At 51.4% G+C, this 27,997-nt stretch overlaps 2 protein-coding genes and 1 long non-coding RNA gene across 12 annotated transcripts in view; 1 reads left to right on the plus strand and 2 right to left on the minus strand.

Annotated features, from left to right (window-relative positions):
- TJAP1 (tight junction associated protein 1) overlaps positions 1-19,135 on the plus strand; it is a 38,337-nt gene extending 19,202 nt beyond the window's left edge. For 2 of the 9 annotated variants that reach the window (XM_061365915.1, XM_061365916.1), the window contains 10 exons: positions 3,658-3,762; positions 5,720-5,759; positions 7,604-7,762; positions 10,342-10,370; positions 11,484-11,645; positions 12,308-12,374; positions 12,823-12,852; positions 14,022-14,129; positions 14,836-14,919; positions 16,528-19,135. In XM_061365915.1, the coding sequence (XP_061221899.1) occupies positions 7,637-7,762; positions 10,342-10,370; positions 11,484-11,645; positions 12,308-12,374; positions 12,823-12,852; positions 14,022-14,129; positions 14,836-14,919; positions 16,528-17,844 (1,923 nt within the window). In that variant the 5' untranslated portion in view covers positions 3,658-3,762; positions 5,720-5,759; positions 7,604-7,636 and the 3' untranslated portion in view covers positions 17,845-19,135. The other 7 variants (XM_061365917.1, XM_061365913.1, XM_061365911.1 and 4 more) reach the window with 7 other exon arrangements.
- Positions 19,136-20,754: 1,619 nt separating this feature from the next.
- LOC133218962 (uncharacterized) lies at positions 20,755-21,313 on the minus strand. Its single transcript, XR_009727313.1, has 2 exons — positions 21,219-21,313; positions 20,755-20,820 (listed from the first exon to the last, which is right to left on the minus strand). It is a non-coding gene; the product is annotated as an uncharacterized LOC133218962 (long non-coding RNA).
- Positions 21,314-21,537: 224 nt separating this feature from the next.
- On the minus strand, positions 21,538-27,804 carry LRRC73 (leucine rich repeat containing 73). 2 transcript variants are annotated; one of them, XM_061365920.1, is made up of 6 exons: positions 27,402-27,795; positions 26,798-26,958; positions 25,684-25,806; positions 24,377-24,477; positions 23,576-23,759; positions 21,538-22,000 (listed from the first exon to the last, which is right to left on the minus strand). In XM_061365920.1, exons 1-6 carry the CDS (start codon positions 27,671-27,673, stop codon positions 21,930-21,932), a joined length of 912 nt encoding a protein of 303 aa, XP_061221904.1. In that variant the 5' UTR covers positions 27,674-27,795; the 3' UTR covers positions 21,538-21,929. The 2 variants fall into 2 exon arrangements, with proteins under 2 accessions (XP_061221904.1, XP_061221905.1); XM_061365921.1 differs by lacking the exon at positions 25,684-25,806 and having other exon boundaries at positions 27,402-27,804.
- Between the last annotated feature and the right edge of the window lie 193 nt (positions 27,805-27,997).

Genomic DNA, 27,997 nt, shown 5'->3' on the forward strand with positions numbered 1-27,997 from the left:
CAGAATTCTCTGGATCTCCATGAGTTGTTTTCTGATGGCCTGGCATACATCTCTTTCAATATCTGAGGAACATATTTCAGAAGTCTTCCCATGGAAGATCTTACAAAAACACAGGTAAGAAGACAGAGTGGGGAAGGACAGGAAACACATGGAGCAAAGATGAAGAGGCTCTGGAAGTCTGTAGCCTAAACCATCTTGTGAGAGTTGAAAGGATCACTGAACAAACTAAACAGGCTTCTGGTGTGTGAGCATTTCTGGATGAGGCGTTGTCATTAGGCCCCAGTGTAGCTGTGGTTTCTAAAGGTAACTTGGCAAATGACCTTCTGCTGCGCTAGTTCTCGTGCAGTTACAGATGTAGCCATTAAAGGTGGTTCTATGCTTTACATGCATTAGAAAGCTAGCACTCATTTCCTGGTCAAAATCTCCCCTGGGTATTTTTATTCTCCATTAACATTCCTTCTGGGGATTGGGTTCGGGTCCTTTGCTTCCTGCCCTGTTCCTGTTCAGATGTCAGTCAGCTGTTGCCTTCTATTCCGTTTACATGTTAGCAATGTTAGTGTTTCTCGGGCAGTGCTGCTCTGTCCTGGCTTTTATAAAAGGGCTAGAGAAGCTAAGCTACTGTTAACACAGCAAAGAGTATAGATAATAAAATGGGTACTGAAGGATATGGAGTGAAACTAGATTAGGGAGGTGAGATCTTTGTACAGGGAGGAGGAAGCGAGACTGTAAGCAAAGTCCAATTCTGATTACTTTTGAGATTTCTGCAGGGTGCAGTAGGTATGAAAGACATGGGATATGTCCAGTGGTATTTACGTTCAACAAGAACTATGTAAGACTGTAGAGTCTAGGGATTTAATTTTCTTTGGAAATATGTTAGGTGTTAAGTAGGGCTTGTTACATGGACTGTTGCTCAGCAGCTAGCCTGATCCCTTTTTCTTGATAGCTCTTGGAATTGCTCCCATGCAGGGAACAGAGGTTTCTGTCTAATAGTCAAGGTTAATTGGTATGGAAAAGCAGGAATGAGCAATAATCCTCCTGAAACTCAGTTTTAATCTGAGTCACTGTAATGCTGTTAGTCAGATCTGAATTGTGAGCATTAGTGTACAAGCAGAAGGGAGATGTGTCTGCACTAGGAGCTGCCATCCTTTTACCTTGAGCTTCAAAGTAGCCAGCAACAGAATTGATCTGAACATACTTCTGAGATGCCTTCTCTGAATGAAAATATGTCTCTCGTTAAATGTTAAAGTGTCCTTTAATAACCTTGCAGTCCATTTCCATTGTACTTGGCACCAGCAGTTTACAGGTGCTACCTTTAATTTCACACAGCTTGTTTGCGTGTCCTGGACAAGACCTCTTGATGCATTTATTGCATCATCCGTCTTGCTGATTAGGTTTGATCAGGTTTACAGCTTCTCATGTAGGCTGGCTTGAGACATACGGAGGCTGAGGTTGCCTCTGTTAACAAGCACAGGAAGGCAACTGGACAAGCTTCTCTTGTTTTTGCTTCACGTGATACTAATGGAAAGATGTTGTTGCCCCCTAAAGCAGGATGTGCCAACGTCCTGTGTTGGGTATGCATTCAGAGTATAGGTTGGCCCACACAGAGTGAAAATTCTGGGTTAGCTGTGGAGATCAGATATGTGGCACAGGCCAGTAGTAGCATTTTATTTACATGTGGGTATTGCATTTGGAGTTTTTTGGAGTATGCTGATAGCCAGTGAATCTTTCTGTAGTGTTGCATTAGAAACAAATATAACTGTGATTGTGTTATGGAATGTATTTTATCTGTCATACAAATTTATCTTTCTGAATAAAAAGCAAGATTAAAGAAATGCTGCTTTTAAGAAGAAAAGGCTGGAAGGATGGCACAGTGCCTGAAATAAGAAACAGTCTCTGCAACATAGTCACCATTTATCTGTTGAGGGAGACTGCTGACGGTGAACCCTGGTAAGCAGGCTGTTTTATAAGGTCAGAAAAGGCAACGCAGGAGAAGGTGATGATGAGGAAAATGCAAGTCCTCTGCCTCTTTACAGGGAATGTTCAGCTGCTGTAACAGCAAGCAGGCAGAAACCTGGTTCTAAGTGTGCATCTTAGAACCAAAGCTAAGTATAAGCTACCTCAAGACTCAAGGGACTTGCCAAGTGTCAGGAAAACAGTAGGTGTCTACAGATGTTGCTTTTTCTTCTTTGGTGATTTCCCTTTTTGTTCAAAGGGTTTCTTTTTGGACCTTTTTTGTATGCTGTGGACCTCTTTCTTGTAAGTGGAGACAAAGTGATGCTAAGAAGTTGTGCTGGGATTTTGCATGCATGCCAAGTGGCTGTTAGTTCTGTGGGCCCTGTGCAGAATAGTCTTAAGCAATTCTGTGCTAGATCACATCTGTTCCTAGGGTATGGTAAAGGTTTTGCTTTTCTCATATCACACAGAGAACATAGCTGCTCTCAAGTGAATTTTACACTGAGGGATACTTTCTGGTAAAAACAGCTAGCATCAGGTTTGGATACTCCCTGTGCAGGTGCACTCAGTGACTGTCGCTGCACTTCCTCGCTGTCAAGAGATTGTGAGTGTTTTGTATTTGTGAGGGGGCAGAGGAATCCACAGCTTTTTGCGTTGATAAAGCAAATTGCTGGGTTTCCACTGCAGTCTTCTGACCCTTTGTGTGTTCATGTCTGTTGGCCTGGAAGATGCTACTATTGCTGATGCTGATCAGTGTGAGTCCAGGCCTTGCAGCCCTCAGTGAGCCATTCCAGTGAAGCTATAACTGAGCTTAGAAATGAGGCTGGAACTACAGTGGGTAGTAGCTAGAAGTAGCTAGAAGAAAATAGAATTGGACCTACTGCAGACAGTAGCCTGCTAGGAAGAGGACTGTAAATGTTAAGGAACATTACTGATGAGAGATGGAAAAGGCAGATAAAAGGAACCAGGAGGTTAAGTTTCCTCTTGTATTACATTGCTAATTAGGTTGAAGAGCTACTGGATGCTGTAGCTACAGGCTAAAGCTGAGTTTCTCCAGGGTATTCAGAATGTGGACTTGACTGCAAGCTCCTTCAGAGAGAGGCTTGTGAATAGTGTGATGAGCAGCATTCGTGCCGCCTTCTATTTGTGGATATTACCTATATCCATTTCTGATTTGGAGCACAAATTTGTTCCGAAGAGAGCGTCTGCTTCTCTCTGAACAGAGGCGTGGTGAATTGAGCCACCTTGGAATTATCTTTGTGGTAGTGAAGGATGTTCAGGTATTGTAAGAAGGGAGGGCTTAACTGTGCTGTTCAGTGCAGGGAAGTCTGCAGAACAAAAACTAGGTGATTGTGGCAGGGTGATTGGATCAGAATGACAGAGGCTGGACTCCTCCTGGTGGTGTACAGGAATGCAGGTGGGGAAGCAAGTGACTCCAGCCATCTAGAAAAAACAGCTGCCTTTCAGAGATTAGTTACTGGTCTGCACAGCCATCCTGCTTAGTGGAGAGATGATTAAAAGACCTTCCTTTTCTGGGACATAGTGAAGACTAGCTTATTTCACGGAAGGATCCTGGCACTAGATAGTAGCCTGATGGTGCTGCCAGCTTCTGCTCTGGCTGTGGGTTGCTTGACGCATGCTTGGCAGTTTCCATGTGTTGTGCTGATAGGTGACTGACACCAAGCTTCCTTTCTCATGTTTCAGGAGCTGTTGGCCAGATGCTGCTGGATGCTGACAGGGGAAAGCTGATTCGGAAACAAGTGGCCAGAAATGTTTGGACACATCATCACTTTGGATCTGTAAGTCCTTGTTTCAGAGAAAGTTGTCTGGAGGCACTGTGAGTATTTAAGTGTCTCTGAAAATTTTCAGATCATGAGGGTAGGTTTTGAATCCCAGTATCTTTTCCAGGTAGGTGGGGATGAGATGGAGGGTAGTGTAGTGGTTGGCTCTGGGGTAGGAAGCAGGACAGTCCTGTTTGGGCCTGAGGGAGCTATGTGCTAAGAGACAGGGAGGCCCTTGGCATGTTTGTTCTGAGCCCCACTGCAATGGGAACATGTGTGGACCCATGGGTGCAGCTGTTCCTGGAAGCCTCTGCTTGTCTGCCAGCCCATGTTGCTGATGCTGAGCCAGCTCCTGCTGGGAGTTGGTGGAAAAGCAGATTCAGACTATGCTGGCCTGGTCCTTCCTGGAGGTCTGTGTTCTCCCTCTCTTTGCTTTCTTCCCCTGTTGTGCTGTTATGAAGCTGTTTTTATTCCTGTGCTAGTTGAGACCCGACTATAGCATTGTAGTAAGGAAAAGGGCCAGACAGCTTGTTGGGGCAGGGCCAGCGCTAGGGCACCTATTTAGTTTGTTTTGGCAGAGCTTGAGTTTGCGTGGTCCTGGTTGCTTGCCTGTTCTATTCAGCTTCAGTCTGGTTTTCCCTGTGTATGTACAACTGCTGCACATCCTGTGCCCTCCCAGGGCTTGGTGCCATTGAAAAGGGAGAAAGCAGCACAGCAGCAGAAGCTCATCAGGGAAGAAAGGAAGGCTCCACTGCAGTCTCTCTCATGCTACTGGCAGTGTGATGGCCACAGAGCTATGCTCTTACAGCTAGCTCCCAGATCAACCCACTCCTCTTCTTGTAGTGATGGGTGCCTGTCATAGTTTAACTCCAGCCAGCAACTAAGCGTGACACAGCTGCTTACTTGCTCCCCCCTATACAAAACAAGTGATGCATAATGCAGTTGCTCGCCACCCGCTGACCAAGGCATAGCCAGTTCTGAGCAGTGGTCCTTAGCCAGCTTTCCCCTTAGTTTATATACTAAGTATGACATCATGGTCTGGAATATCCCTTTGGCCAGTTGGGGTCAGCTGTCTTGGTTGGGTCCCCTCCCAACTTCTTGTGCCCCACAGCCTACTCGGTGGTGGGGTAGTGCAAGAAGCTGAAAAGTCCCTGACCAGGGAAAGTGGTACTTGGCAACAACTAAAACGTTGATGTGTTATCAATGTTATTCTCATCCTAAATCCAAAACATAGCTACTAAGAAGAAAATTAACTCTATCCCAGTCAAAACCAGGTCAGTACCCTGGGATTTACAACAGAGAGGAATGTTGTTTCTGAACTTGTGTTATATATCCCTGGTTGGCTGGACACTTATTTTAGAGAGGCTTATTAGCAGCAAGGTAGAACATGGCATGCTACTTGCTGGAAGTCAGATTAGCTTGCCTTCCTCTCTAGTGGAGGTGTGGGTTATCACAGCTGTAGGCACAAGGACATAATGTTTTGGCTGGAACAAGAGCCTGATAATTGCCAGCTCATTTGTAGGTGAGAAACACTGACTTAAAAGAATGTGTGAGGTAATTGTTAGCATTACCAAACTTCTGTGCTGAAGGCTTCACAGTTAGCATCCTTGCACAGCTAGCAAGGAAGAAGTAGCTGGGAGGGTCCCATTTCATGGCAAGTTTGGTCCTTACTGGAACCAAGGTTTCCTTGAAGCTATTGCTTCATGAATTTTGGGTTTGTGTGGTCCCAGTTGCCCAAATGCCTTGGACATGTCCCTGCCAGGTGCTTTTCCAGCTCCTGCTGGGCTATGTGGCTCAACTACCCTAAGCTGATTTCATTTACTTTCAGAAGGTCTGATGCAGGTACCTGGAGTGACATGGTCATACAGTTGTTCTTGGTTATACACATTCCCTATTTCTAACATATTTATGGGGTGAGATTTCAAACCAGCTGCTTTACTGCATGCTAAACTGTTTGTTTCTCTTCTTCAGGGCATCTGTGTGAGTGTCCCTGCTTCATGAGGCTTTGAATTTGAGCCCAGGCTGGTAAGTGCTCAGGTCCTCATAGGTTAGAGATATGATTGTGATTTCGGCTTGGGATATCTCTGCATCTACTGTCCTTAGCCTGGATGGAATTGACAGAAGAGTCCCCTAGATCTCCTATTTGATCCTGTTGACAAACCTGCTTCTGCTCAGAATTTCAGCATTCCTAAGAAGTCAGACCCGTCTGTTTTGCTTGGGGATGCAATAGAATGTGCATGCAGTATGCTGAATGTGATCTTTCTGAGGTATTAGAGATTTCTTCACCTACTTGAGTCTTTTTAGGAGATGGGACCTTGAGGGAATGACTTCCAGCATTCTGGTGGTGGAAAAATTTACATGTTAATGCTAGGAAGTTGTTCATGACTCTGGAAAGGTGTGAGAATCTTCTGTGAGCTTCTGTTTTTAGCGGAGTGGAGGCCAGCTTGCAAAGTGTAAGTGTAAAGCCTGCTGCGGCTTGGAGCCACTTTGTGCTTGGTGCAAACACCTCACATGCAACAGTCCTCCCAGAGGACTCAGTCTAAGTGTCAAGAAGATGCAGATAGGCAAGAGGGGTAAAAATTGGAGAGAATTCTTGGGGCTCCATTGAGACACTTAACATGTAAAACTCCACTGGCCAAAACACAAAGCAAGTGAAATCTGCTAGGCCACTGGCCCAGTGGTATCCATTGACTGAGCTGCCTTGAAGGTATGTGAATGGGAGTCAAATGGCCCTGCCTGTAGAAGCAGGGAGAAGGTGATATGAGTTGATATGAGCACTTTGAAGTGCTGCAGGTCAAGTGAGGATTGCATAAATGCTAGGCTTGATCAGTGTTAGGATCCAGCAAGTGAAGGGGGAATGAGAAGCAGGTGCTTACCTCAAATTTAGGGGAACTATGAACTATATGTTGTCATCAGGGAATATCTGGTACTGGGCTCTGCAAGGACTGCTTGGCAGCTCCAAGACGTCTTGTCTTGTGTACAATGGGGTGGTTGAAATACTGGCTGCTTGGAGGCAAGTCTTCCTGCCCTCCACTGCAGTCCCAGCATGGTGGAAAGGAAGGAGATTCTTCCATGTGGACAAGATAGCTGCTTTCCTTCTACCCCATTTATTATTTTTCTTTTTGCTCTTGTACTGCTACAGCTCCTGCATCAGCTCCATGCCCAGCATGGCTGGAGTAAAGGGACTAATTTGGTCTTTCCAATAGTGGTACTGATGCATGTTGCAAAATCTGGCTTAAGGTACCAACATCAAGAGCATTGCCATCCTAATTGGATGCCACCTATGACTTGGGGGTGGTCTTTGTTTTTTCTGACAGTGAGCATTTGTTATGGTACCTCCTTCTGACAAGTCTCCTGTGGTCTGTTCCATTGGGATTCCAGTGTAAGCCAAAAACTTCTGGGTTTGGGATTTTTAATGGTTGGAGTCTCCTCCCACATAGTCCCTGCTGACAGTGACAGAACAGGATCAATAACGAGTGCTCCAGCTGTCACTGCTGCCTGTAAAGGCTTGCAGTTTCCATATTGGAAAAGGCCTTTCCTAAAGAGCCTAATCAATAGCTGCTGTGAGGTCTGTTCTCGTTTGCTATATATAATCCAGATACATACAAACTGCGTGTGTAGAGGGGGGAGAGGATGTGCCAGCCCTCTGCTATCACTGGTTGGGAGAAGGACACAGCTACCTCTTACTTTGCTCCCTCTCCTGCAGCTGCTGCTCAAGGATTGCGGCCACATCCTTTCCTTGCTCTATTAACACTCTGCATGGGGACCAGCCCTGGGACTCCAGGAGAGCCAAATTCCTGCTGGGTCACTTCTAGGGTTCAATGGAGCACCTGTGACTCTCTCCTCTATGCACTTTCTGCTGTTGGTAGGTAACCTGCTTTCGGAGCCACACAGGTGGGAGGATGTCAAGCACCGCTCCATCAAAGAAGCCTTACCGCAAGGCACCCCCGCAGCATCGGGAAATCCGCCATGAGGTACCCATCATCAGGGATGACCAGGATGGAGTGATCTTGGCTGAACAGAGTCAGGTAACAGCTTGCCGGGTGGCAAAGGGCTTAACACCATTGCACCAGCAAACGGGGTTTAGTTACAACAAGGCAGGACAGCTCAAGCAGGCACAGGGGTTTGAGGTTTGCGATCTGAATTTCTCCTCATCGTGGTCCCTGGAGTCCAGCAGTGAGAAGGAAGTGACAGGGTGCAAAGCAGAGTTGAACATCAAGAGCCAGACTGTCTCGCCAGCACTTCCTCGTGGTGGGAAGATGGGGCAGCAAAGTGGAAGGCGGTGCCCAACCCGCAGTCATGGGCACCACAGTAGATTTGTGAGCCGTAGCATGGAGACAGTTGTGGTGCCTGAAGATGAAAGACACCATCCCACCTGCTCTTTCAAGAGCAGAAGCCTGGAACGCTCACTTATGTTTAAAGAGCCTCCTGAAGTGCTGACACCAAGGAAGTTTCAGGTCTCCTCTACCCACCTGCCTCTCAAAGGAATCCTGAAGCAGACCAACACAGGAGGCCCGTGCCCTGAGAGCTTGCGCAAGTCCCAGTCAGTGGAGACGCTTTCCCGTGGCCGCAGCTCGCGCAAGTACAGTGATCCTCAGCTCTGCCTCAGCCCACAGGAGAAGCAGTCACTGGAGCACAGCAGCAGCAGTGCCGCTGGCTCTGTCAAGCGCAGGGAAAAGATCACAGAGGAAAAACTGCAGTTCTCCAAATTCCTGGATGAGATTACCCAGCGGGTGCTGAGTCCTATCCGCTTGCGTTCACTGCGAGAGACCAGGGGAGCAGAACAAGACCAGAACTTTACCCTTCTCCCCAGATCTGTGCCAGAAGGCCAAGGGGTTAAAACCAAGCGCGTAGCTGAAAGATCCCCCTGCCTGAGGAGAAGAAAAGCAGAAATTAAATGTGAAGAGCTGGGAATGGCTTCATGCCAGAGAAAGTGTTCTGAGGAGGCTGAGAGAGCTTCCAGACTAAGAAAGAAACCTGCCCTTGGGAGGAAAGACAGTAAGGGAAAACTCCTTTCCGTAGAGAGGAGGGTAGTAGATCTGTGTCAGTATGAGCTGAAGCAGCTGGCAGACCTGGGGCTGGGAGGAACATCCTCCAGGCAGCAGCACTCACTATCTTCTTGGAAAAGCAGTGCAGAGGGCAGAAGGGATGAAAGCAGTCCTCGTTCACAGCTACTCCAGCCACACCATCTGTGTGCTAAACTTGGGCAGAAGAGTGCAGTGGAGCCGAACTATTCAGAGAAAGGATCCTTCTCCACTCCAACATGCTGGAGTCAGGAGGAAGGGCCTGCCCCATCTAAAGCCTCCCCTTCCCTGAGCCTTGCACTAAACAAGGTAGGTGCCAGGGCCATTGGCTTACAGACAGGGGTCTCGCAAAAGCCAAAGCCTCCACCTGGATCTCATCTAGTCTGTAATGCCAGTGGGGAGAGTGAGAGCCTTTTGCCTGGCCACTAGTACCTGCTGTTTATGTTTCTGTGGGGGCAGAAGTAGCAGTTGCTAGATAATTTTGCATTAATTAACTGATTGCCATGTGGGGTCAGGATGTGAGAAAAGAATGGATTGGTGCTTTGCCTTCAGGGATAGAAGAATGTATGCAGGCGGTAAGGATCATTCTTTTAAAGTGTGCATTGATGAAGGAAGCAGCCCCGTGATGTCTTAAGGCCAGGACTGGGTGGTTTGCTTCTGTAGTACTGCTAGCAGCTCAACAACCTGATTCACAACTTTCTGTGACATGGCCTCTCTGCCCAGAACCGGCTGTGACACTTAATGGACAACCTGAAGCATGGCAACACTTTGGGTTTGTGCAGTGCTGTTAGTACCAAGCACCAAAAATAACCTATGGGCAGCTTGGGCTTTGTGGTAATGGTCAAAGACTTGGGCTTTCACAAAAAGTATTTTGCTTCTGATGCTAATGAAATCTCTGCCAGCCATGCTGGCAAGCAGCAGCCATCTCAGGGGTTAACACAGAGAGTGCAAAGGAAGTGAGAATAGATGAGGGGTGTGCTCTTGTCACTGTGCTGTATCCCCATGTTCCGTAGGTCCCTCCTCCAGCAGTCTCTGGAGAACTTGCCCAGAACATTAATTCTTTCACAGCTTTTTGTGACCTTCGGTGTTTGTTCTGCTATCCTAGAATAGTTACAGTGGCTGGTTTCAGGTCTGCAGAAAGGAACCCTTTTCACAGCACTGTCTGGGTGGTGGAAATGGTAGCACATTTTTCAGCTCCCAAATGACTCTCATTCTTTTTGTGGGGCTTCAAGGGTGTTGTGATTACTGTCATGACAATTTAATCATCAGCATATTCTGGGCTGTTAGATTCCTGCTACCCACTAACTGCGGTTGTGGAGGAAGCTGAAATACCAGCTAAGGTGGTGGTGTTACAAGAGATGCCGAGACTGAACCGTGGGAGAGTAAAGTTGCCTAACTTGTGTGGTGGTTTCTAGTCTAACTTTTCTACCCTGAACCAGAACACATGGTCTGGCTTGGTATAAAACAGCTGAGCATTGTGTACGGATCCTGGAAGGGTCTAGCAACCAAGACTCTGCCCTTTAGGACAGTATGAGACACCAGCTCCTCCTTTGAATCTCATAGCTGTTTTCTTCCCTGTGCAGGAACCCTTGACGGATGCAGAAAGGATGAAGTAAGTGTCCTGCTCCCCCTTTATGCCTGTCATACTACAACTGTGTGGGTGCTGATTCCTCACATCCTTCCCTGTGCCACCTGCACAGTGAAGCCAACTGGACCTGTCGGCTCCTCTCAGATCTTCAGTCTTCTTGGGGCCATGTAGGCAAAGCTCTAGTCTTTGCCTTGCCAGTGTCTGCCTTGCATATCTCTCCCTCTGGAGAGGGAGGGAGCAGAGATCCTCAGTGTGGGTGGTGGCAGAAGAGTTGGTGGGTGTGAAAGAAAGTAGGAGATGAAGCCTTTAATATAAGTGGAGAGAGGATTGCCTTTTTTAACCCTCTAGTTTTGGTGTAAGCCACGAGAAGCAGTATGCAGAAGCCTGCTGCTGACTGAGGGTGAGAGCTGAGCTCTTTACTAGTGGTCGCGTGGGGCACAGAAAACTGCTAGCACAGAGCTCCAAGCCATAGTGAAGAGCAGGTTTGCACTGCCAAAGAGAAGCAAGCTCTTCTGGGTTTCTCCAAGCAACTGAGCACAAAGGAATGAAAAATAACAGGAAATCATTCTGACCACGAAGCGTGTCCTGGCTGGGGAGGAATGAAGCAGTTTGTGTTGGAATGGGATTGACTGGCAGCTGTGATCACATCTGTAAATGCACCCCACCACCTCTGCTTTTGGGATTAAGGCTGTATGGAGTCCTCTTTCCACCATATATTAAGGGGTGAGGGCTTTTGAACAGGTTCAGGGGAGATGAGTTTACTCTTTTTGCCTTCAACTCTTCTAACCTGGACTGTGATAAATTATTGACTGGGTTTCATTCACTAGTGAAGGACACGGGAGCTGCACAGCTCATCTGGCTAGTGGGCTTTATTCAGGCATTGTAACCAGAGCTGGTAGCCATGGCTGGCCAGCTGGTACGTGCTTCTTTGTCCCTGTTCCAAGAGAGTTGGAGCCTCTCTTTCCTGATACAGGTGCACCTCTCACTGCATGTTCTGGAGTCTCCTGCCACTTCAGTTCTTGGCTTTATGGGGCCCCCACGTGGGGTCTCGGGCCCTAGAGCAAGACAGCAGGGTGGAGGTGCTAGTGTGGAGTACCCTTTGTGCACTCAGTGATACGTTGTTCCTCTGTGCCACAGGCTATTGCAGCATGAGAATGAGGAGCTGCGCCGCCGGCTGACGTATGTGACTAACAAAATGGAGGCGATGGAGAGGGAGCTGGAGTCTGGTCAGGACTACCTGGAGATGGAGCTGGGCCAGAACCGTGAGGAGCTGGAGAAATTCAAGGACAAATTCCGTAGGTATGAAAAAGAAAACCAGAGTCAGAATCAGAGAGATCCCTCCCACTAAGTACTCGCTCAGCTGGCATTGAGCAGGCTGTGCCCTGTTCTGCGAAACAAAACCATGCTGCATCCTCAGAAAGGTGCACTCCTAGATTGTGGGGGAGTTAAAGACTCTGCAGCCATTCCTTCCTCCAGGGTACAGTATAGGAATGCTGCCAGTGTGAGGGACAGGAAATTCTTCATCTGTTGGATGGAAGGCAGGATCCAGCTTGGATGGTTACTCAGCATGTGTGAAAGGAGCCACTGGTGGCTCCTTCTACACTCCATTCTCTTGATGGCTACAAAAGAATACATCACCAGTTTACCTGGAAAGTATCTCAGTTAAAAATCAATGCCAATCACTGGTCACATGCTAATACATGACATAGCTTGAGGAGTCCTCCAAAGTCATTTATACCCTCCTCTGCAAGATCCTTTCACCTAGCCAACCTTATCTTGCCTCCAGTAACATGGGGCCTGAAGGCCATTATGTGGTAGAGGTAAGGCATAGCTAATATACCTGGTTGTCTTAGTACCAGTCTTTCTGTAGTTGTGGAGTTGGTGTTTTGCTTGGCAGCTATGAAGAGGACTTGAGTAGGTGCTTGAGATCCGTTCCCATGTGTACAATCTTGTTTCTATAGGTTGCAAAACAGCTACACTGCTTCCCAGAGAACCAACCAGGACCTGGAGGAGAAGCTGCATGCCCTGGTAAGTGCCCTATTAAGTAAGTACAGAGAGGAGGTAGAAGAGACCTGTGTGTTAGGAGCAGATGGGGTGAGAGGCACTGGCTTTACTCAGCAGATGTGGTAGTGGGTGAAGGGTGAGATTCTGGCCATGACTATCTATTCCCCATTCTTGCTAGTGTCATGAACTGTTTTCTTCATTTACTGAGCCCCTACTTGGTCATGCATGTGAGCTTTGGCTCCCCACAACACATAATTGCATGGTATTCCGTCATGTTGCTTCAGTCCCTCTCAAAATGCCAGTCTCTGGGTGGTCATCCTGGGAGGATGGGGGCAGTCAGAACAGAACCAATGTGCGTATATGTCTGTTGTGTGCATTCATAACACTCATGGCTGTTTCTTTTCTCTCCCTCCCCCTCTCTCTCTCCTCCCCACGCTGCCGCTGGCACACGCTGGGCGCACTCACCTCTCAGGCCTCTCTCAGCCAAAGCTGGATTTTTGCAGTTGCGTCTTTTCGTTTGTGTGTTTTTTCTTTCTCCTCTTTGCGTGTTTCAGCCTGTTGGTTCCATTGTCAGTCCCACAAACACCACCCCAGATGGAGGGGCCCCGGCCCTCGTCCAGCCAAGGGCTCACCTGGTATCCAGCAGCTGCCCACAGATGCAGCACGTCCCAGCTTGCAGTGCTCCATCTGAAGAGTGTTTGACTCTGAGCCAGCTGGAGCATGGCGTGTTGGGAAGCGGTGCCCATAAGCTGTGGCACTGCACGAGATACAGATGGCTATGAGCTTTGTTTGCTCCCTTTCCTTCCCCTTCCCAGCTGTGAGCAGGCAAGTTGAAGAGCCGAGATGCTGACTGTGCCTCCCTGTATCTCAGGATGAGATTTCCTTGGTTCTAGCACTTGAATTTCTTGAGTTTATATTCATTGTGCTGGTGCCTGAAGAGACCGTATATGTGGAAAGCACTGTCCTACCTGACCCCCTTGTGTGTTGCTGTGCTGCACCCTGATGCACAGCTGGGCCCTGATTGTCTCAGCCTCGAGCACCCTTGTGCAGTGTTGGAAGAACTTCTTGAGAAGGGAATGGCTTGGTTGTTCTGAATTGTTACCCCTCTCTGCTGTTACATCTGGGTCTCTATCAGCCCTGCATCTCACCTGTTAGGGACTCTAAAGAGGCAAGATTGTCTGCTTTAGGGAGGGCATTAACTGACCTCTAGGTGAAGCTATAAAGGTCCTTTTTCTTACTAGAGCAAGGCTTAAACCCTTTAAAGATAATGTCCTCACCCTGCCAAAAACCCTTTTGTCCATTCAGCACTGACTGCTGAATCTTTATGGGCAGTGTTCTTGTTCTGTTGCCCCAGAGAAGAGGGCTGGGTATCAAAAGCTCAGAGGTCTTTGCTGCCAATGGCAGGATGGGATTGATCGTTCAAAACCGCTAGTTTTCCACAAGGCACTGTGTGAACCAGGGCAGAGAGGATACATGGTTGTGCTGTAGAAAGAGATACTGTGTTAAGGAGGTTTGAACTCAACCTGTTCTCTGTAGCTGTCCCCCTTGTCTGTCCAGAAGTTTTTGTGTCCCAGCTGAGCATGTCTTTGTGCTATCCTCGGGTAGGGGTGGGTGGTGAAGCCAAGTGCTTCTCTTCTGGGGGGATTTACATCTGGTGTTCTTACATCCCAGATTAAAAAGGCAGAGATGGACCGCAAGACACTGGACTGGGAGATTGTAGAGCTCACTAATAAATTGCTTGATGCCAAAACCACCATCAATAAACTGGAGGAACTCAATGTAAGTGTTAGTCTGCAAATGGCTGTGAAAGTCTGTGAGGTGTAGGCTTTTCCTCTTGTTGAAAGTTGTTAGTGTAAAGAAGCGTGTGAGTGACTTCATTGTGTGTGAAAGTGTGGAAGCTGTGCACAGCAGTAGGGACAGACAAACAGAAAAGGGTCTGAGGGTTTGAGCAAGGAAGACGTGATCTTCAAGTCTGATGTACTGGCTCTTCTAAGTTCAGTTTGACCTGAGTCCAGGCTCTATCAGCAGAGGGGTCATTTACTCGAGTGCTGGGAGGAAGTTGATGCTTTTTCTACACCATCAATAGAGAAGTTCCTGGGTTTGTTGCTTGTATCTATTAACTGCCCTCAACTCCCTCCAATCTGTCTGTTTGCAAGAGGGCAGTGTCTTCAGGCATGGTTGAGAGCTTTGGGGGGGGATAGCAAATCTGGTGGGACTTTTGGAGACTATTAAAATCTCCTGAGAGAGAGAGAGTGTTGACACACTGTATGTGTCTGGACAAGGACTGGAGTTTAAAGGAACACCTTGACTGAGGTGAAAGAAAATACAAAGGGGTGTGGAAAAGAGGGAATGACAGGTGTCCTCATGAGTGATTCATCACATACCTCTTCCTGCTTCCATGCCAGCAGCATCTGATCAGCTGGTGCATTTTTGGGTAAGAGATGGGTCCAGTCTAACACTGTTGCACCCTATGCCCTTCTTGCAGGAGCGCTATCGACAGGACTGTAACCTTGCAGTACAGCTGTTGAAGTGTAACAAGTCCCACTTCAGGAACCACAAGTTTGCTGATGTGAGTAGCAGTCCTGCGGAGGTGGGGAAGAAGGGCTTTGTGGTCCTGCCTGCATCTTGCTTGCTTCAGCCTTCTCTGCAGGGCTGTTGGTCTCCTTCAACCTCAGACAGAGGGTAGGGGAGGGCTCCTGTTCCCACTCCCACTGAGAAGCATCACAGAGCCTCTGCCATCTCCTCTTTCACGCCAGCTCCATTTCACAGATCAGCTAGGAGCTGTTATAAAAAGCACAATAACCTTGAATTTGATAGCCTGCTGGGTGCCTGATGGGAGCTGGCAGGAGGACAGATCTCTCTCTTACCCTGCTCTGTCCCCTTCCTCACCTGTCCACATAGAAGGTCCACGTGCCTGATAAGGAGTTGAGCTGCAATAGTCTGGCCTGGCTTCACTTCTTACTCTGAGGAGAAATGTGGGAGGCAGCATTCAGGGTGTCTTTTAGGCCTGAGTGGGAGAAGTTGGTACCAAATCATACTCCCCCTTGTGGAGCCTGTTCAGCTCACTGTGCCCTCAGGATAAGCAAATACTGAGTTCAGGCCTTCAACATTAGTAGCATCACTTCTTCTGTTGGAAGTATCATTCAGGCCCCTACCGCAGCTCTCTCTTTGCAGTACCCCCAGTCTCCATCCCTTCTTAGGTTCCTCTCACCAAAACCACGTGCTTGTCTTTTTTAACTTAGCAGGTGACCAGTATGTCACCCTCCCCATTGTGTCTCAAATTAGCACTCTTGAGGTCAGCGTATCAGTTACTGCTCGGGTAACCTTGACCTCTCTCCCAGCTGTCCCCCCTCCCTGGAACTTTGCATTCTGCCCCTCAGAGCATCGTGTCTCACATGGCTTCACTGGCAGGGGGTTGGTGCTGAGCAGCTGTGCAGAGAGCCTCGCAGCCAGGTGTTGTCATGCAGTGTCCCCCCTTTCCTCCTGCCTCTGATGGGCCAGACCCTGAGAGAGAGCGCTCTGCTTTCCACTTCATGTGGTGCATGGATGTGGTGACTGAGGTGAGGGCAGCCTGGCAAGGTGACGGGGAGAGCTGTAGTGCCCATTTGCAGGAAAACAAGCAGTGCTGAGACCCCAGTCCTGCAGTTTTGGTAATAAACCCCATGTTTGTCTCTTTGAAATGGGGAGAGTGAGGAAGTGGGATGAGTTGGTGGGAACAAGGGAAGGCATCGATTCTGCTCTGTGGGCAGGCTGCCAAGGCAGCATAGCTGCAGTAACTGTGTTCAGGGAGCACTGTGAATCCCAGCACTGGGGGCTGTTGAGTCGCTTCAGTGCAACCACCAGCTGATTTTCCACAGATCAATAGACCTCTTCCTAGCATGCACTGGTTGAACTTTGTCTCTGTGCTCACAGGCATGGGGGACTGAGCCCATGGGCCGTCTTCCTCTCTTTGCACAGCAGGGCCTGCAAACATGGCCCAGAAACATGACTAGTGTGACAGCTAGATCCTTGACAGTTGCTCATGAGGCAGGTTAGCTTTGGAAAGAGATGCCTTTCTCAGGGTAAGGTAGGTGAATGTTAGGGTCAAAATGAGGAGTACAAAGAACATGTGAAGGTTGGTTGGAGCAGACAGGTTTGCATGGCATCCCCCTTCTAATGCCCTTTTCCTTCTCCGTAGCTTCCCTATGAGCTGCAGGACATGGTCAATAAGCATTTGCACAGCACTCAGGAGTCCGCAGGCCCTGGTCAAGAAGCAACCCATACATTGGCTCCATCTGATGTTGTTCCCACCTCGGTCATTGCCAGAGTCTTGGAGAAACCAGAATCTCTGGTTCTGAATTCAGCCAAGTCTGGCAGTGGCAGCTGTCCCATGGCTGAGGATGTCTTTGTGCACGTGGACATGAGTGGTACGCCTCCTGATGCCTGCAGCAGTGCAGGACAGTTGGGGAAGGAGGGAGGAGATGCAGGAAAACAGCAGAATGGTGGCTGCAAGCCTCAGAGCAGTGTGGAGAGTGTACCAGAGGAGGTGCCTGCCTTTGAGAAGCTAAGCCCATACCCTACACCATCCCCTCCCCATCCGATGTACCCTGGTCGCAAAGTGATTGAGTTCTCTGAAGACAAGGTAAGGATCCCAAAGAACAGCCCCCTGCCCAACTGCACGTACGCTACGCGCCAGGCCATCTCCCTCAGCCTGGTGCAGAGTGAAGACGAGAGCTGTGACAGGCAGCGAACGCTCCCCAACAGCCCTGCCTCAGAAGGGCGCCGTTCGGCCTCCAGCTGCTCCTGCCAGCAGTCGCCCAAAGCCGCCCGGCCCCACGGCTCTTCCCAGAGCAGCCCCTTCAGCAGCCCCCCCCAGATCCCCAGCGCCTTCGCCAGCTCCGCCAGCTCCGAGGAGGACCTGCTGGCCAACTGGCAGCGCATGTTTGTGGACAAGGCTCCCCCCACCTCGGAGCGGGTGCTGATGAACCGCACGGCTTTCAGCCGGGACACGGCCCCCGAGCTCCAGAAGAGGTTCAGCCGCTCTATGCAGGAGCTGGGTAGGGCGGCCTCGGTTTATTCGGATGGTGAGGAGTCTGCACAGAGCTGCAGCTGGACTGTGAGCCGGGACTCGAGCGTGGAGACGGACAGCACGGAGTCCAGAGCCCGCAGGAGCCATTTCTCCTCAGACTATGGTACAGATTTCTCCCAGGATGAAGCTCAGAAGCTGTTGCAGGAAAGTGCTGGGGGTACCGCTGAGCCTGGAAGCCCCTCACCGGAGAAGCACAAGGACTATGTAGACCTTGGCCTGCCTGAGAGCCCAGCTGAGGAGAGAGAAATGTTGCTCCAGGGAAGCAAGGAGAGCAACCAAGGAGGTGCCCAAGAGGAAAGTGGAGAAGGCAGGGTCAAGCCTCCCTTCAGTCGGCCGCACCGCAGCCCCAAGAGGATGGGGGTCCACCACTTACATCGCAAGGACAGTCTGACGCAAGCCCAGGAGCAAGGCAACCTTCTCAGCTGAGGCAGGGCAAGGAGCAGCCACACGCTGCAGAGCTGTGGAATGCCTCCATGTGTCCACTTCTGAGGAAGGAACCCCCTTTAGTACCCTCCTCCTGGGGGGCTCTGCTCTGAGATTTTGTATTTATTCTCTTCTTTTGCTACCTGGAAGAGCTGGAGTCCACCTTCCCCAGCACCTCAGACCCACAGTACTAGCACACACAGTGTGCAGAAGCGCACCCACTGCCCTGGCACAGTCGCAGCTCTCTTCACAGCCTCACACTGGTGCCTGTACCGAAGCTCATTCTTGGTACTCCTCGTCCTGGTGCCTGTGCCTCTTAATGCTCACATCTTCCTTTCCCCTTCCCACTCAGGTACCTGAGGCCCTGGGTGCTCTCACGCTGGTTGCCTGCAGCTGCTCTGCTCTCTTTCAACTTGTGCCAACAGGGCAGAGTGCCTGTGTGGTGGTGTCTGATTCCCTGGGAGCCCCCAGGGGCTGTGAGTGGGGCACCAGGACTCTCCCAGCAGATGGCTCTGTGCCCCTGGGGATGTGCTGGGATTTCTGGTGTCTCATTTTCCTGCTGGTTTTGTTTTTCCCAGCTGCCCTCTGGGTGGTTCTCCAGAATCTGCCTCTGCAGGTCCCCATCACTTGGCTCCTGCATTGGGCTCAGCATCCAGGCCCCCCCAGGGCAGTGCATGGATGCTGATGCTGTGGCATGGGGCATGGGTGCTGTTTGCTGGGGTGGTTTGGGGGAGGCACCACCTGGGCACTGGGATCCATGTTTGTGTGCCCCTCAGACCTTCCCCTGCTCTTCGTGCTGTTGTTTTGTTTGTACGGTGCTGATGCTTCGCTCTTGGGTGGGCTTGCTTTCTTCTTTCCAAGCCTTTGGTTTTGGGGTGTATTGTTTTTCCTTTCTCCCCGCCCTGCATAAACAGACACAGCCGCTGGCAGCCAGTCTGATGCCTGCACTGAGGGTGTGTTGAGGAGGCTCAGCTTGGAGCTGTGCTTCCCTCTGATCCTGGCCTCCAACCTGCAGAAACCCCTCCAGACTCAAGAACAAGGTCTCGCTCCAGGCGATCAAGGTGTGACGGATGCCACTGGGCTCAGTGCAGGGCTGGCAGGGATGTGAGGGCAGCTCCCTGTAGACACACTACCTCATGGCTCAGCAGCAGCCCTTTGCCAGGGGCTCCTCGCACACCCCCTTCTCGGGGGGCTCCAGGCTGGCTCTGGTGCCTCTCTGGGGCCTCCCCTTCTGGATAGGGCCTCTCTGTGCTTTTCTCCTAGTGTGGTGTGATAATGTGTTACTTTTCATCTCGGTCTTTTGTGCTGGGTGTCTTGTTAGGGGGGAGGGAAGGGGAGAGGTCTGTAGATGTAGGTATTTTTCTGAGGGCTTACGAAGCCCAGGCATCCTGTTTTAACTGTCTTGTGCCCTTGTCTGTCTGGTGTTTCTTGGCTCCCCGAGGGGTGCAAGGTAGGGTAGCCTGGTTCCCTGTGCCATGCCCCCTTGAACCCAGTGCTGTCTGGATTTTGAGTTGGGTTTGTGTTGTCTTCCCACCCTACTCAGCGAGGGCTCTTCACTGGGCTGTGGCCAGCAGCCCTCTCTCTGGGAAGGGAGCTTCTGTTCATAGCTTACAGCAAGATGTGCAGCCAAGAGCTGCCTCGGGCCCTGCTCCCCTCCCGAAACCCCTGTCTCTGCACAGGGCCTGCAGCTGGGGCCAGCCAGGGCTTCAGCTCCAGCCTGGAGGCTCCAGGGCCTGTGAAAGGGAGATGCAGGCGCCTGTGGCGGCTCTGTAGGTTGCTTTACGTCCCCTGCTGCCTTGTTTCCCACCTCTAGCATCGTGGAGCTGATGCCACCCTCTGGCGGGGACTTGGAACTCGTGTTTCACTACAGTATTTTGCTGGAAACCTGTGCAAACAGGCTGATGCTGAGAGCAGGATCCTCCTCTGAGCCTGCAGGGTGTTCATCTACCCGGACCTGAACGTGGTGGTGAGGTCCTTGCGTTTGCTTTCATCAACTGCTCCACTGCTGCATTTCTTCTGTTCTTCTGCAGCTTTGCTGAGGGCTTGTACGTGCAGCGGCTGCCAGCTCCTGCCTCATGGACATCACCTGGGCTTGGATGCTCACCAAGTGAGCTCCTCTGGCTCCCTGAGGGGGAGGTGTTGCCCCATCTCCCCGTGTGCTGGTCAGGGGACCAACCCCACTCTTGCTGAAGCAGCTAGTGTGATGGTGCTGGGCAGAGCCAGCCTCCCTCTGCTACCTTTGGTCAAAGTAAGCTTAAAAGAGAAATGGAGAGGTGGCAAAGGGGTGCCCAGTGCCTCACCAGACCCTTCTTCATAGCATTAGGCTGCTGGCAGAGGTTGAGGGGGAGCCTCAAGAGGAGCAGAGCCCTCTCCCAGCGGCCATGGTGCCTGACCTCTGCACTCAGCAGTATTGGCTCTGGGGCCCTGAGCTGACCCATTTTCAGTGTCCCAACTCCAGACTGTTAATCTGTAACTAATGTGTTTTTTTCTGACGTTTTCAAACTGATGTATATTTTAAGACCAGAAATAAACTATTTTAAAAGTAGGTGGCAGCGGCTACAGTGTTCTCTGCTAGCTAAGACCTGAACTGATCCTGAGCCTGTGAGGGAGCAGAGCCTCTTGTACAGTGCCCCAGGGTTGCTGAACTGTGTGTGCTCTCCCAGGGAAGAGCCATCCTGCGACCTGTAAGCTTTCCAGAAGCTGTGAACTCATTGGTCATCCTGACTGCCCACTTTAGCAACAGCCTTATTCCAGGTGCTTGTGCAAATCAAGTCATCTGTGGTGGAGAAGAGGTGCAATCCCAGGCAAGGAGTCATGGGTGGGGATGAGCTGTGGTTTTCTTCTTTAATCTTATCGAGCCTCTGCAAACTTTGGTTCTGAATGTAGACTGTCAGCTCAAAGATCAGACTGAGCCTGCAGCCCAGAAGCCATTGTTCACAGCAGCACTTGTGTCACTTCTGACTCAGAAGCTCACAGCAGCTTAAAAAAAGGGCAGATTATTTGACCAGGCAACACTGGAGAAACACTGAAAACAATGTGGGCAATTTTCACATTACTTAAAGGCCGTAAAGGCTTGACTAGTGAAAAACCTCTGCAGTGAAGCTTACTGTGCTGTAAGCAGCCTCAGTGTTACTCGTAAAATTCTGCCTACCCCATTTCAAGCATTTTGCTGGCTGAGAGGTCAGAGGAACGTGATGAAATTTCCTCGCCAGTTAGGCTGCCTGTGCCCTTCTGACCTGGGTGTATGGAACACAGGGGCAGTTTCTTGTTGCTTTGTCCCCATAATTAATGATTTTACTCTGTTCCCTTGAGTAGCAGCTGCTGCCACAATTTAATCTTCCAACCTAATCTGAGCCTTGAAACATGATATTCCTTACCTAGCTCCAGCAAGAGCCACCTGGCTGAGCAATGAAAGCTAGTGCTGAGGCAGCCACCTGGTGCCAACCTCCATGCAGAGGGGATCTATCTGCTGGACAGAGGAAAAGCCTAGGGGTTACTAAGTTACCTGAGCAGGTAATCTGCCTGGGGGCCAGGTGAACATCCTTGGACCCTGCTCTCACAGGGAGCAGGAGAGCCCACGGGGAAGGCAGGCTGCTGCTGGTGCTCCGGGGCCCTGCACACCTCCTGCCTGCTCCTGGTACCCATCAGTGTCTGCCCCATTGCAGGGGGTGCAGAGTGATGGAGGGGACACTGCCATGAGTGGTGCCATGTCTGTGACCTTTATAAAACTCTCATTGCGACAGCAGTACAAGCAATAGAAAGAACATCTCTTATACACATCTGAATAAATACAGCCTGCACCCTGCGAGCACAACAGGGCACAGGGGGGAGGCAGGGCAGCGTGAGCTACACAGGCAGCGACTGGACAAGCACAAGCGGCCAATGTGGTGCGTGACAACACAGAGACGTGTGTAGAGATTCGCTTGGGCCAGGCTCCGGCACTCAGAGAACCAGGAGAGGCATCAACAGGACGTGAAATGTGTGAGCAGACGGCTGGGGCAGCCCGCCGGCGGCAGGGAGCTGTGGATGGATGCACACTGCCTGTGGGCACAGTGCTCTTCTCGGCAGAAGCAGGCAGGGTAGCCCAGCTACATCTCTGTTTCTGCTAAGAGGCTGTCACCGAGACCTGACGTCATCAGGACCATCTGGGAGCTGGAATCTGTGGTGAGAGAGGGAGGAAACCATGAGCTGCTTGGGCTGCCAGAGAGTGCTGGGCTGTATCCCAGATCCAGAGGTGAGGATGAGGAATTAGAGTGCAGCAGGGTGGGAAGCAAACTGCTGAGAGGACTGTGAGATTAAGTAGTAACTAGGTCTACTCCGGCCATGCAGCAGAACAAAACTGATGCTTGTTTGGGGAGGAGGGAAGGCAGAGACAGCACTAAGAGCCCGGGGTGGGGAATCTGCATTTGTTATCTTGGCTGTTGAAAGGAGCATCAGCTCTAAACCCTCCCCACACACACTTGCAGGTGACAGTGGTTTTGCTGACCTCACTGTGCATTAACCAGCACTGCACAGGCCTTTAAATCTGCACTCACCCTGTGTCTTTTCACCCAGAGTGTCCAGGTGTGGCAGGGGTGGCAGGCTGCAAGCCAGCCAAACCCACCTAGGGCAGTGGTGTTGCCTTCCCAGAAGCAGGGAAGGCAGTGGGCAAGCAGCCATTTCAGGGCAGCAGAGGCCTGGAAATCCTGACCTTCTGCTCTGCATGAATGGAGGGTTTGTGCAGCCCTTCCCTTCCTGCCTCAGGAAGGTGAGGGCAGCTCTCTGGCTCTGTGGTGGCACAGAGCGCCAGCCAGGAACTCTTCCCCATGCCAAGTGAATCAGCTGCAAGGAGGATGGGCATGCATAGCAAGTAAGAAACTCAGCAGGGTACCAGGTTCCCATCCAGAAGGCTTTATAAACAGAGAACAACCCTGTTTTTTCCTGTAGGCAAGGGACATATTTAGTGGCTGTGTTTCAGTGTGATCCCATTCTACACACTGGAAACTGCTGTGTGGGATCAGTATTTTGGGGATTAATTTCTGGAAACTGGATCCAAAACTTGGCCAGAGCTGCTTGCAGAAGGATTTTTATGGTGCTAATAAATGAGGATCAGATGTTTTGAGGCTGAGGGAGTGGTTGGGTTTGTCTCCTACTAGTCTGATAAGAGAACTGGGAGGGAAGAAAGGACAACTAAAGGTAAAAACCCAGCACAAAATGAAAACCAGCAGGATCAGGGCACAGGCATGACAATATACAGTGTCATATATACAAACAATACACAACAGGCTACCGCTATCTCCATAATATGCCTTTTTGTATGTTACAAGCAACAGACAGACTGTGGCACCTGGCTAACCCTTCACATGTTCAGGATGCAGAGATAGGAATAGGTGATGCTGTGCGGATTGCAGTGCGGTTCAGGAAGCATGAGGAATGACATGAGTTCTGGCTAGGGTATCTGGCAAAGGCCCCTGAGAACCTCGATGCTCCTGCCCTTGAATTTTAAGACTTTGCACAAAGGTTTCATTCCTGCAGCATCAGGGAAATGCCTCTGAGGCACCACTGCCACTCCCTGAAGCAGCTGCATTGTCCTTGGAGGCTGCTTTTCCAAGTGCAGCTCAGCCCAATGCTACTTAACATGAAGGTTGCACCTGGAGGCTCTCTGGATGCCAGTTCACAGAACAGAACCCCTTCACCTGCCCTACCCCTAGTTCCTGTCAGCCCCTGCCCCCAGCCCAGGTCCCAGAGCTCTTACTGTTCTGGCAGATCCAGGGGTTCTTCTCCCTGGTTGTGACTTCGCGAGCCTCCGTCTCCTCCTCTTCCTCACCCTCTGAAAGCAGGTCAGAGATCTGCTGCTGTAGCTCAGGACTGATGTTGTTCTCTGCCAGGATGAGTGTCCGTAGAGCTGTGGGGTAATTCTCTACCATATCCAGCAAGGTCTAGATTGAGAGCGAGATAAACAGGCTGTCAAAGAGCACATACAGCAGGCTTGGCTGAGCAGAAAGAGCTTCAATGCTCTGCCTCCCTGCAAACTCCAGCCCTCCTCTTCTTACCTCAACCTTCCCTTGGCCATGACCTCCCTGCACCAGGCTTTCTGAGAGCCTGAAAACTTCCCATCTTTCTGTGGCTGCAGCTGAGCCTGGATTTCCTGGCTCTATAGGCTAGTCCCCTCTTCCTGCTGGGAGCTGGGACTCTGAGAGAAGAGCCTGTCCTAACAAGCCTTGGCCTGTATCTGTCCACAAAGCTTTAGCTCTGATCCTCAATCACAAATCCAACCCCTTGCTTTCTCCAAACTAAAAAGAGGTGTGTGTTTCTCCCTGATGACTTGGGGGAGGTCCAGGAGCCCCAGGTCAGAGCTGTGCCTCAGGAGCTCCTCCTGTAGCTGTAAGGGACAGGGGAAAGCAACATCACCCCTGGGCACAGGCAAGGAAGGGGTGCCCATGGACTTGGGGAGGGGAGTGAAAAACAGGTGTAGGCCCTGAGGCCTCTATAAACAGTTAAGACCTATGCCCTTGAGACATCAGTGATGCTGTAGAATAACAGTGTGCTCTCATACCTGGGCTGACTGGTTGGTAAGTCCTGTTCCCTCCAAGTCCAGAACTTCAAGGGTACGACTGGAGGCCACAGCAACAGCAAGCATCCCTGCTACCTGGTCACCTGTGGGACAAGCAAACGGGGGCTGTCAGCAGTGCCTGCCTTCTCTCATGTAACACTACATGGTTTCATGGGGCTTGGGCTGTCATGGAAACAACCTCCAACTATTCAGAAATCTCTCGATTTCCAAATCCCAGTTACCCTGTGGGTGGGGAGGGGGTACGCTGTTAACTGAGAAAAGAAACGAGGTAAAGGTACACCATTTTGTATTAATGGGAGCAGTCACCAGTTACTGGGGGAACACCAAGTAACACAGTGAAATTGGGTTTATTCCACAATGATCCATATCTTCACAAATATTTTTCCTACTCAAGGATGCGAGGGCCTTTAACAATCCCTGTAAGGCATCCCAGACGCAGAATAAGGAGGGGAATACCTCAGTCTAGGGGGAGGTTGTAGCTGGACGGAGGACTCTGCACAGTCTCCCTGGAAAGGGGACAGGCTTTGGGGGTGGCTGCAGCAGGACCAGGAGCATTAAGGACTGATGCTGCTAAAGAGACAAGGCTCCAGCATGTTCTCCTGATATTCCCGGGCGGGTGCCAAGATACCATAGAACTGTGACACCTTCTCTTGGAAAGAAAAAACAACAGGCTGCTGGTAGGTAACACCCTGGGGCCCTTCCTGCCCAGGAGGAGGTACCTGCTCAGACAGACAGGGCCTGCAGGGAGGCTCCTGTTTCCAGACCAGACTGGGTGAGGAGAGACTGGCACTCAGGGAGGCATGGCTTGGTCTCCTCCTCACCACCTTGCATCAGAGCTGAAGAGAGTTGGTTTCTATGGCAACGAGTGCCAGGCTTTCCTCCTCCTCCCTGCTCCGCCAGGAAGATGGAAGGAGGGAGTGCAGGGACATACTGCATCTGCCAAACCTGCATCAGGCCCCAGGGCTTCAGGAATAGGGAACACATGGAGGGGCAAATAGGATGACAACGGTAGTGGAGCAGGCAAGGCACAACTTCCTTTCTGTGCCTCCCTGCAGGGCATGTGGCCACCTCACACAATCAGAGCAGGAAGGGTGGCTTTCCCTACACTGAAGGCATCTGTCCAGGTGAACTCACTGCTGGGGATGCAAGAAACTGCCCCATCCCACTGGTGATGCTCTACCACCACCTTTGTAGATCTCGGTCCAGCCACCCACTGGTGCAAACTGCACAAGTGCTGAGAGGCAGGAGCGCAGCATCCCCTGCTCCTCCTCCCTGGCCCCCCAGCTTACCTAGGGGGTTGTAGTCCAGGTTCAGCACGCGGAGCTGGGAGCTGTGAGCCACTGCAATGGCCAGGCGACCCCAGCCTTTGCTTGTGACGCCTGGGTTGGCGCTCAGAGTTAGCTCTTTGAGGCCTGGAGAAGAGAGAGAAGGCAAGCAAGCACCTTAGGGTCACCAAGGCAATCTCAGGGGAACTAACCAGAACAGCTTTGGGTCATGTCTCCTGTTCTCTGACAGGCTAAAGGGTTTGGTTTACTCTGACAAACATCACGATGTATTTCCCTGAACAGTGAAATATTTCACTGCTTTCAGCAGTAGCTCTTCATTTGCCCATGCTGTGACCGCCCCATTTCTCTGCTCCCATCCTGAGTCCTGCTTACCCTAAATAGAATGGAAACAAGTAAGGTGTGTGCGAGATGACTGACGAGAAGGAGGTGGCATGAGGTGACAGGTTGGAGAGCAGATAACAGGGACAGTAGGCTCTGAAGCCTGCAGCTGGGGGCAGGGTAGGCAGCAGAGATAACAGCATCAGTAGCACTGTAAGCACACATCTAGAAAGTGCTGGGGAGCGGTGGAAAGCACTTTGTGAGTCAGGAGAGGGGTGGTGTTACCTCAGCACGTGGCAGCTCTCAGCTTAACTAGCCCGTTGGCCTCTGACCACCAAAGATCATCCCCTGCAAGGATCTGAGCTTTGGCACTAAGGTTATTACCACGCACCTACACATTCAGGGAGTGCACCCACAAGCAAGGACAATTCCTAGGCAGTGACAATAAAGGCAGGTGCTGAGGTGGGAGCACACCATGTATTTTTACCTATGGTCATTTATCAATACACAAATGCAAAATAATAAATTCTAAGTCCGAGCTGTCCCCTCCTCCAGTTTCAAACGCTCCTGTCATGAACAAGAAGCAACCTGTTGGGCCCTGAACTCCAAACTGTCAGCAGGGCAGATCAACAGCAGAAAGTCCCTTCCCAAGGGAATTGCTCCTCTGTTGCTTGGCTTTCCTGCTTCGGTTCCTCAGCCCAGGCAAACGATAGAGGATTTACTGCTGATGTACTGAGTACATCTGCTCTGTGTGAAAGCTCCACTGGTGGTCGTGCAGCCCACAGCCCCTGGTGCTTACCGGACTTGGCCCCGTCAGGCGGCAGGAGCCCACAGATAAGGTTGATGCCTTCATCACCCAGCATGCAGTCTCCTAGATCCAGAGCCACCAGCGAGGGGTGGATGGAGAGAGCAGGGTTGAGGAGGGCCAAGCCTGCATCTGTCAGGGGACTCCCATGGAGGCTGCGCAGGTAAAAGGGAAAATTACGATGGAGCCTTCGTCCCGGGGGCTAACTAACCTTGGTGGGGAGGGAGCAGCAGACGGAATGAGGAGGATGATAAATGCTAACCCCACGGGGGGAAAATCACTGGGAAGCCTCAGCCGCTACGGCATCCCCCCCCCGGGCTGTGCAGGGGATGGCAGCGGGGCAGGGGCAGCCCCACCACCGGGCCAACGGCACTGGAGAGGCTCAAACTGAGAGAGCCAGGCCCGTGCCCAGCCGGCGGGGCAGAGGTGGCTCCATCCCAGCCAGGTGAAGGGCAAGGGGTTACAGCCTCAAGGGCATTTTTCCTCCGGCAAGACTTAAATTCAGGGACCAGCCCGGATCTGCGAGCCCCTAAAAGACCCTTCCCCGACGGGAGGGAGCCAGGGGCACCCCGCGATGTACCCGCCCCGCTGCACTCACAAGAGGGACTGGACGGAGCGGTTGGTCTTCAGGGCCTCGGCCAGCTGCTTGACGCGGTTGATGTTGGAGACGATGCCCAGGTTGAGGTTGAGCTGGGCCAGGGAGCGGGACTCGGCCACCCCCCGGCACACATGCCCGAAGTCCCGCTCGGAGAGCTGGCAGCCCCGCAGTGACAGCAGCCGCACCGAGTTCTCCCGCAGGCTCTCGCAGATGTCTCGGATCTCAGCCCCCGACAGCGTCTCCCCGGATATCTGGATGGACCCAGGTAGCATCTTCCCCCCGCTCGGGGTCCCGCCAGCCGCCGACAACCGCCGACCCCGTCGCGGCGGTAGGGCGCCGGGGACGAGCCGCGCTGCGCGCTGCGGGCCGGGGCGGTCGCCAACGCCGTCGCCGTCGCCGCTGCTGCTGCTGCTACCGCCGCCGGGCAGTCCCGGCCCGGCCCACCGCGGCCCCGGGGGCGTCACCGCGCAGCCTTACCGGCGGCCGCGGGGCCGCCCCGCTCCACCCGGGCGGCGAGACCCAGGGGAGCCATCGGCGGCGGCTAATCCGCACCGGCGCCGGGCTCTGAGCCCGGCTGGGCTGGACCGGGCTGGGCC

This window comes from Neopsephotus bourkii, unplaced genomic scaffold (genome assembly GCF_033783945.1).
Source record: "Neopsephotus bourkii isolate Nb327-2 ecotype Australia unplaced genomic scaffold, CSIRO-AGI_Nbou_v1 NB_1292, whole genome shotgun sequence".
NCBI classification, from domain to species: Eukaryota; Metazoa; Chordata; class Aves; order Psittaciformes; family Psittacidae; genus Neopsephotus; species Neopsephotus bourkii.

Bases quoted from the DNA above. Each gene is read 5' to 3' on its own strand.
- LRRC73 (XM_061365920.1), bottom strand. From the start codon at position 27,673: ATGCTACCTGGGTCCATCCAGATATCCGGGGAGACGCTGTCGGGGGCT. The intron at 25,807-26,797 runs GTAAGCACCAGG...TCTCTTCTCCAG, and splicing joins GCCTGACGGGGCCAAGTCCG to GCCTCAAAGAGCTAACTCTG. The intron at 24,478-25,683 runs GTAAGCTGGGGG...CTTGTCCCACAG, and splicing joins CCTGGACTACAACCCCCTAG to GTGACCAGGTAGCAGGGATG.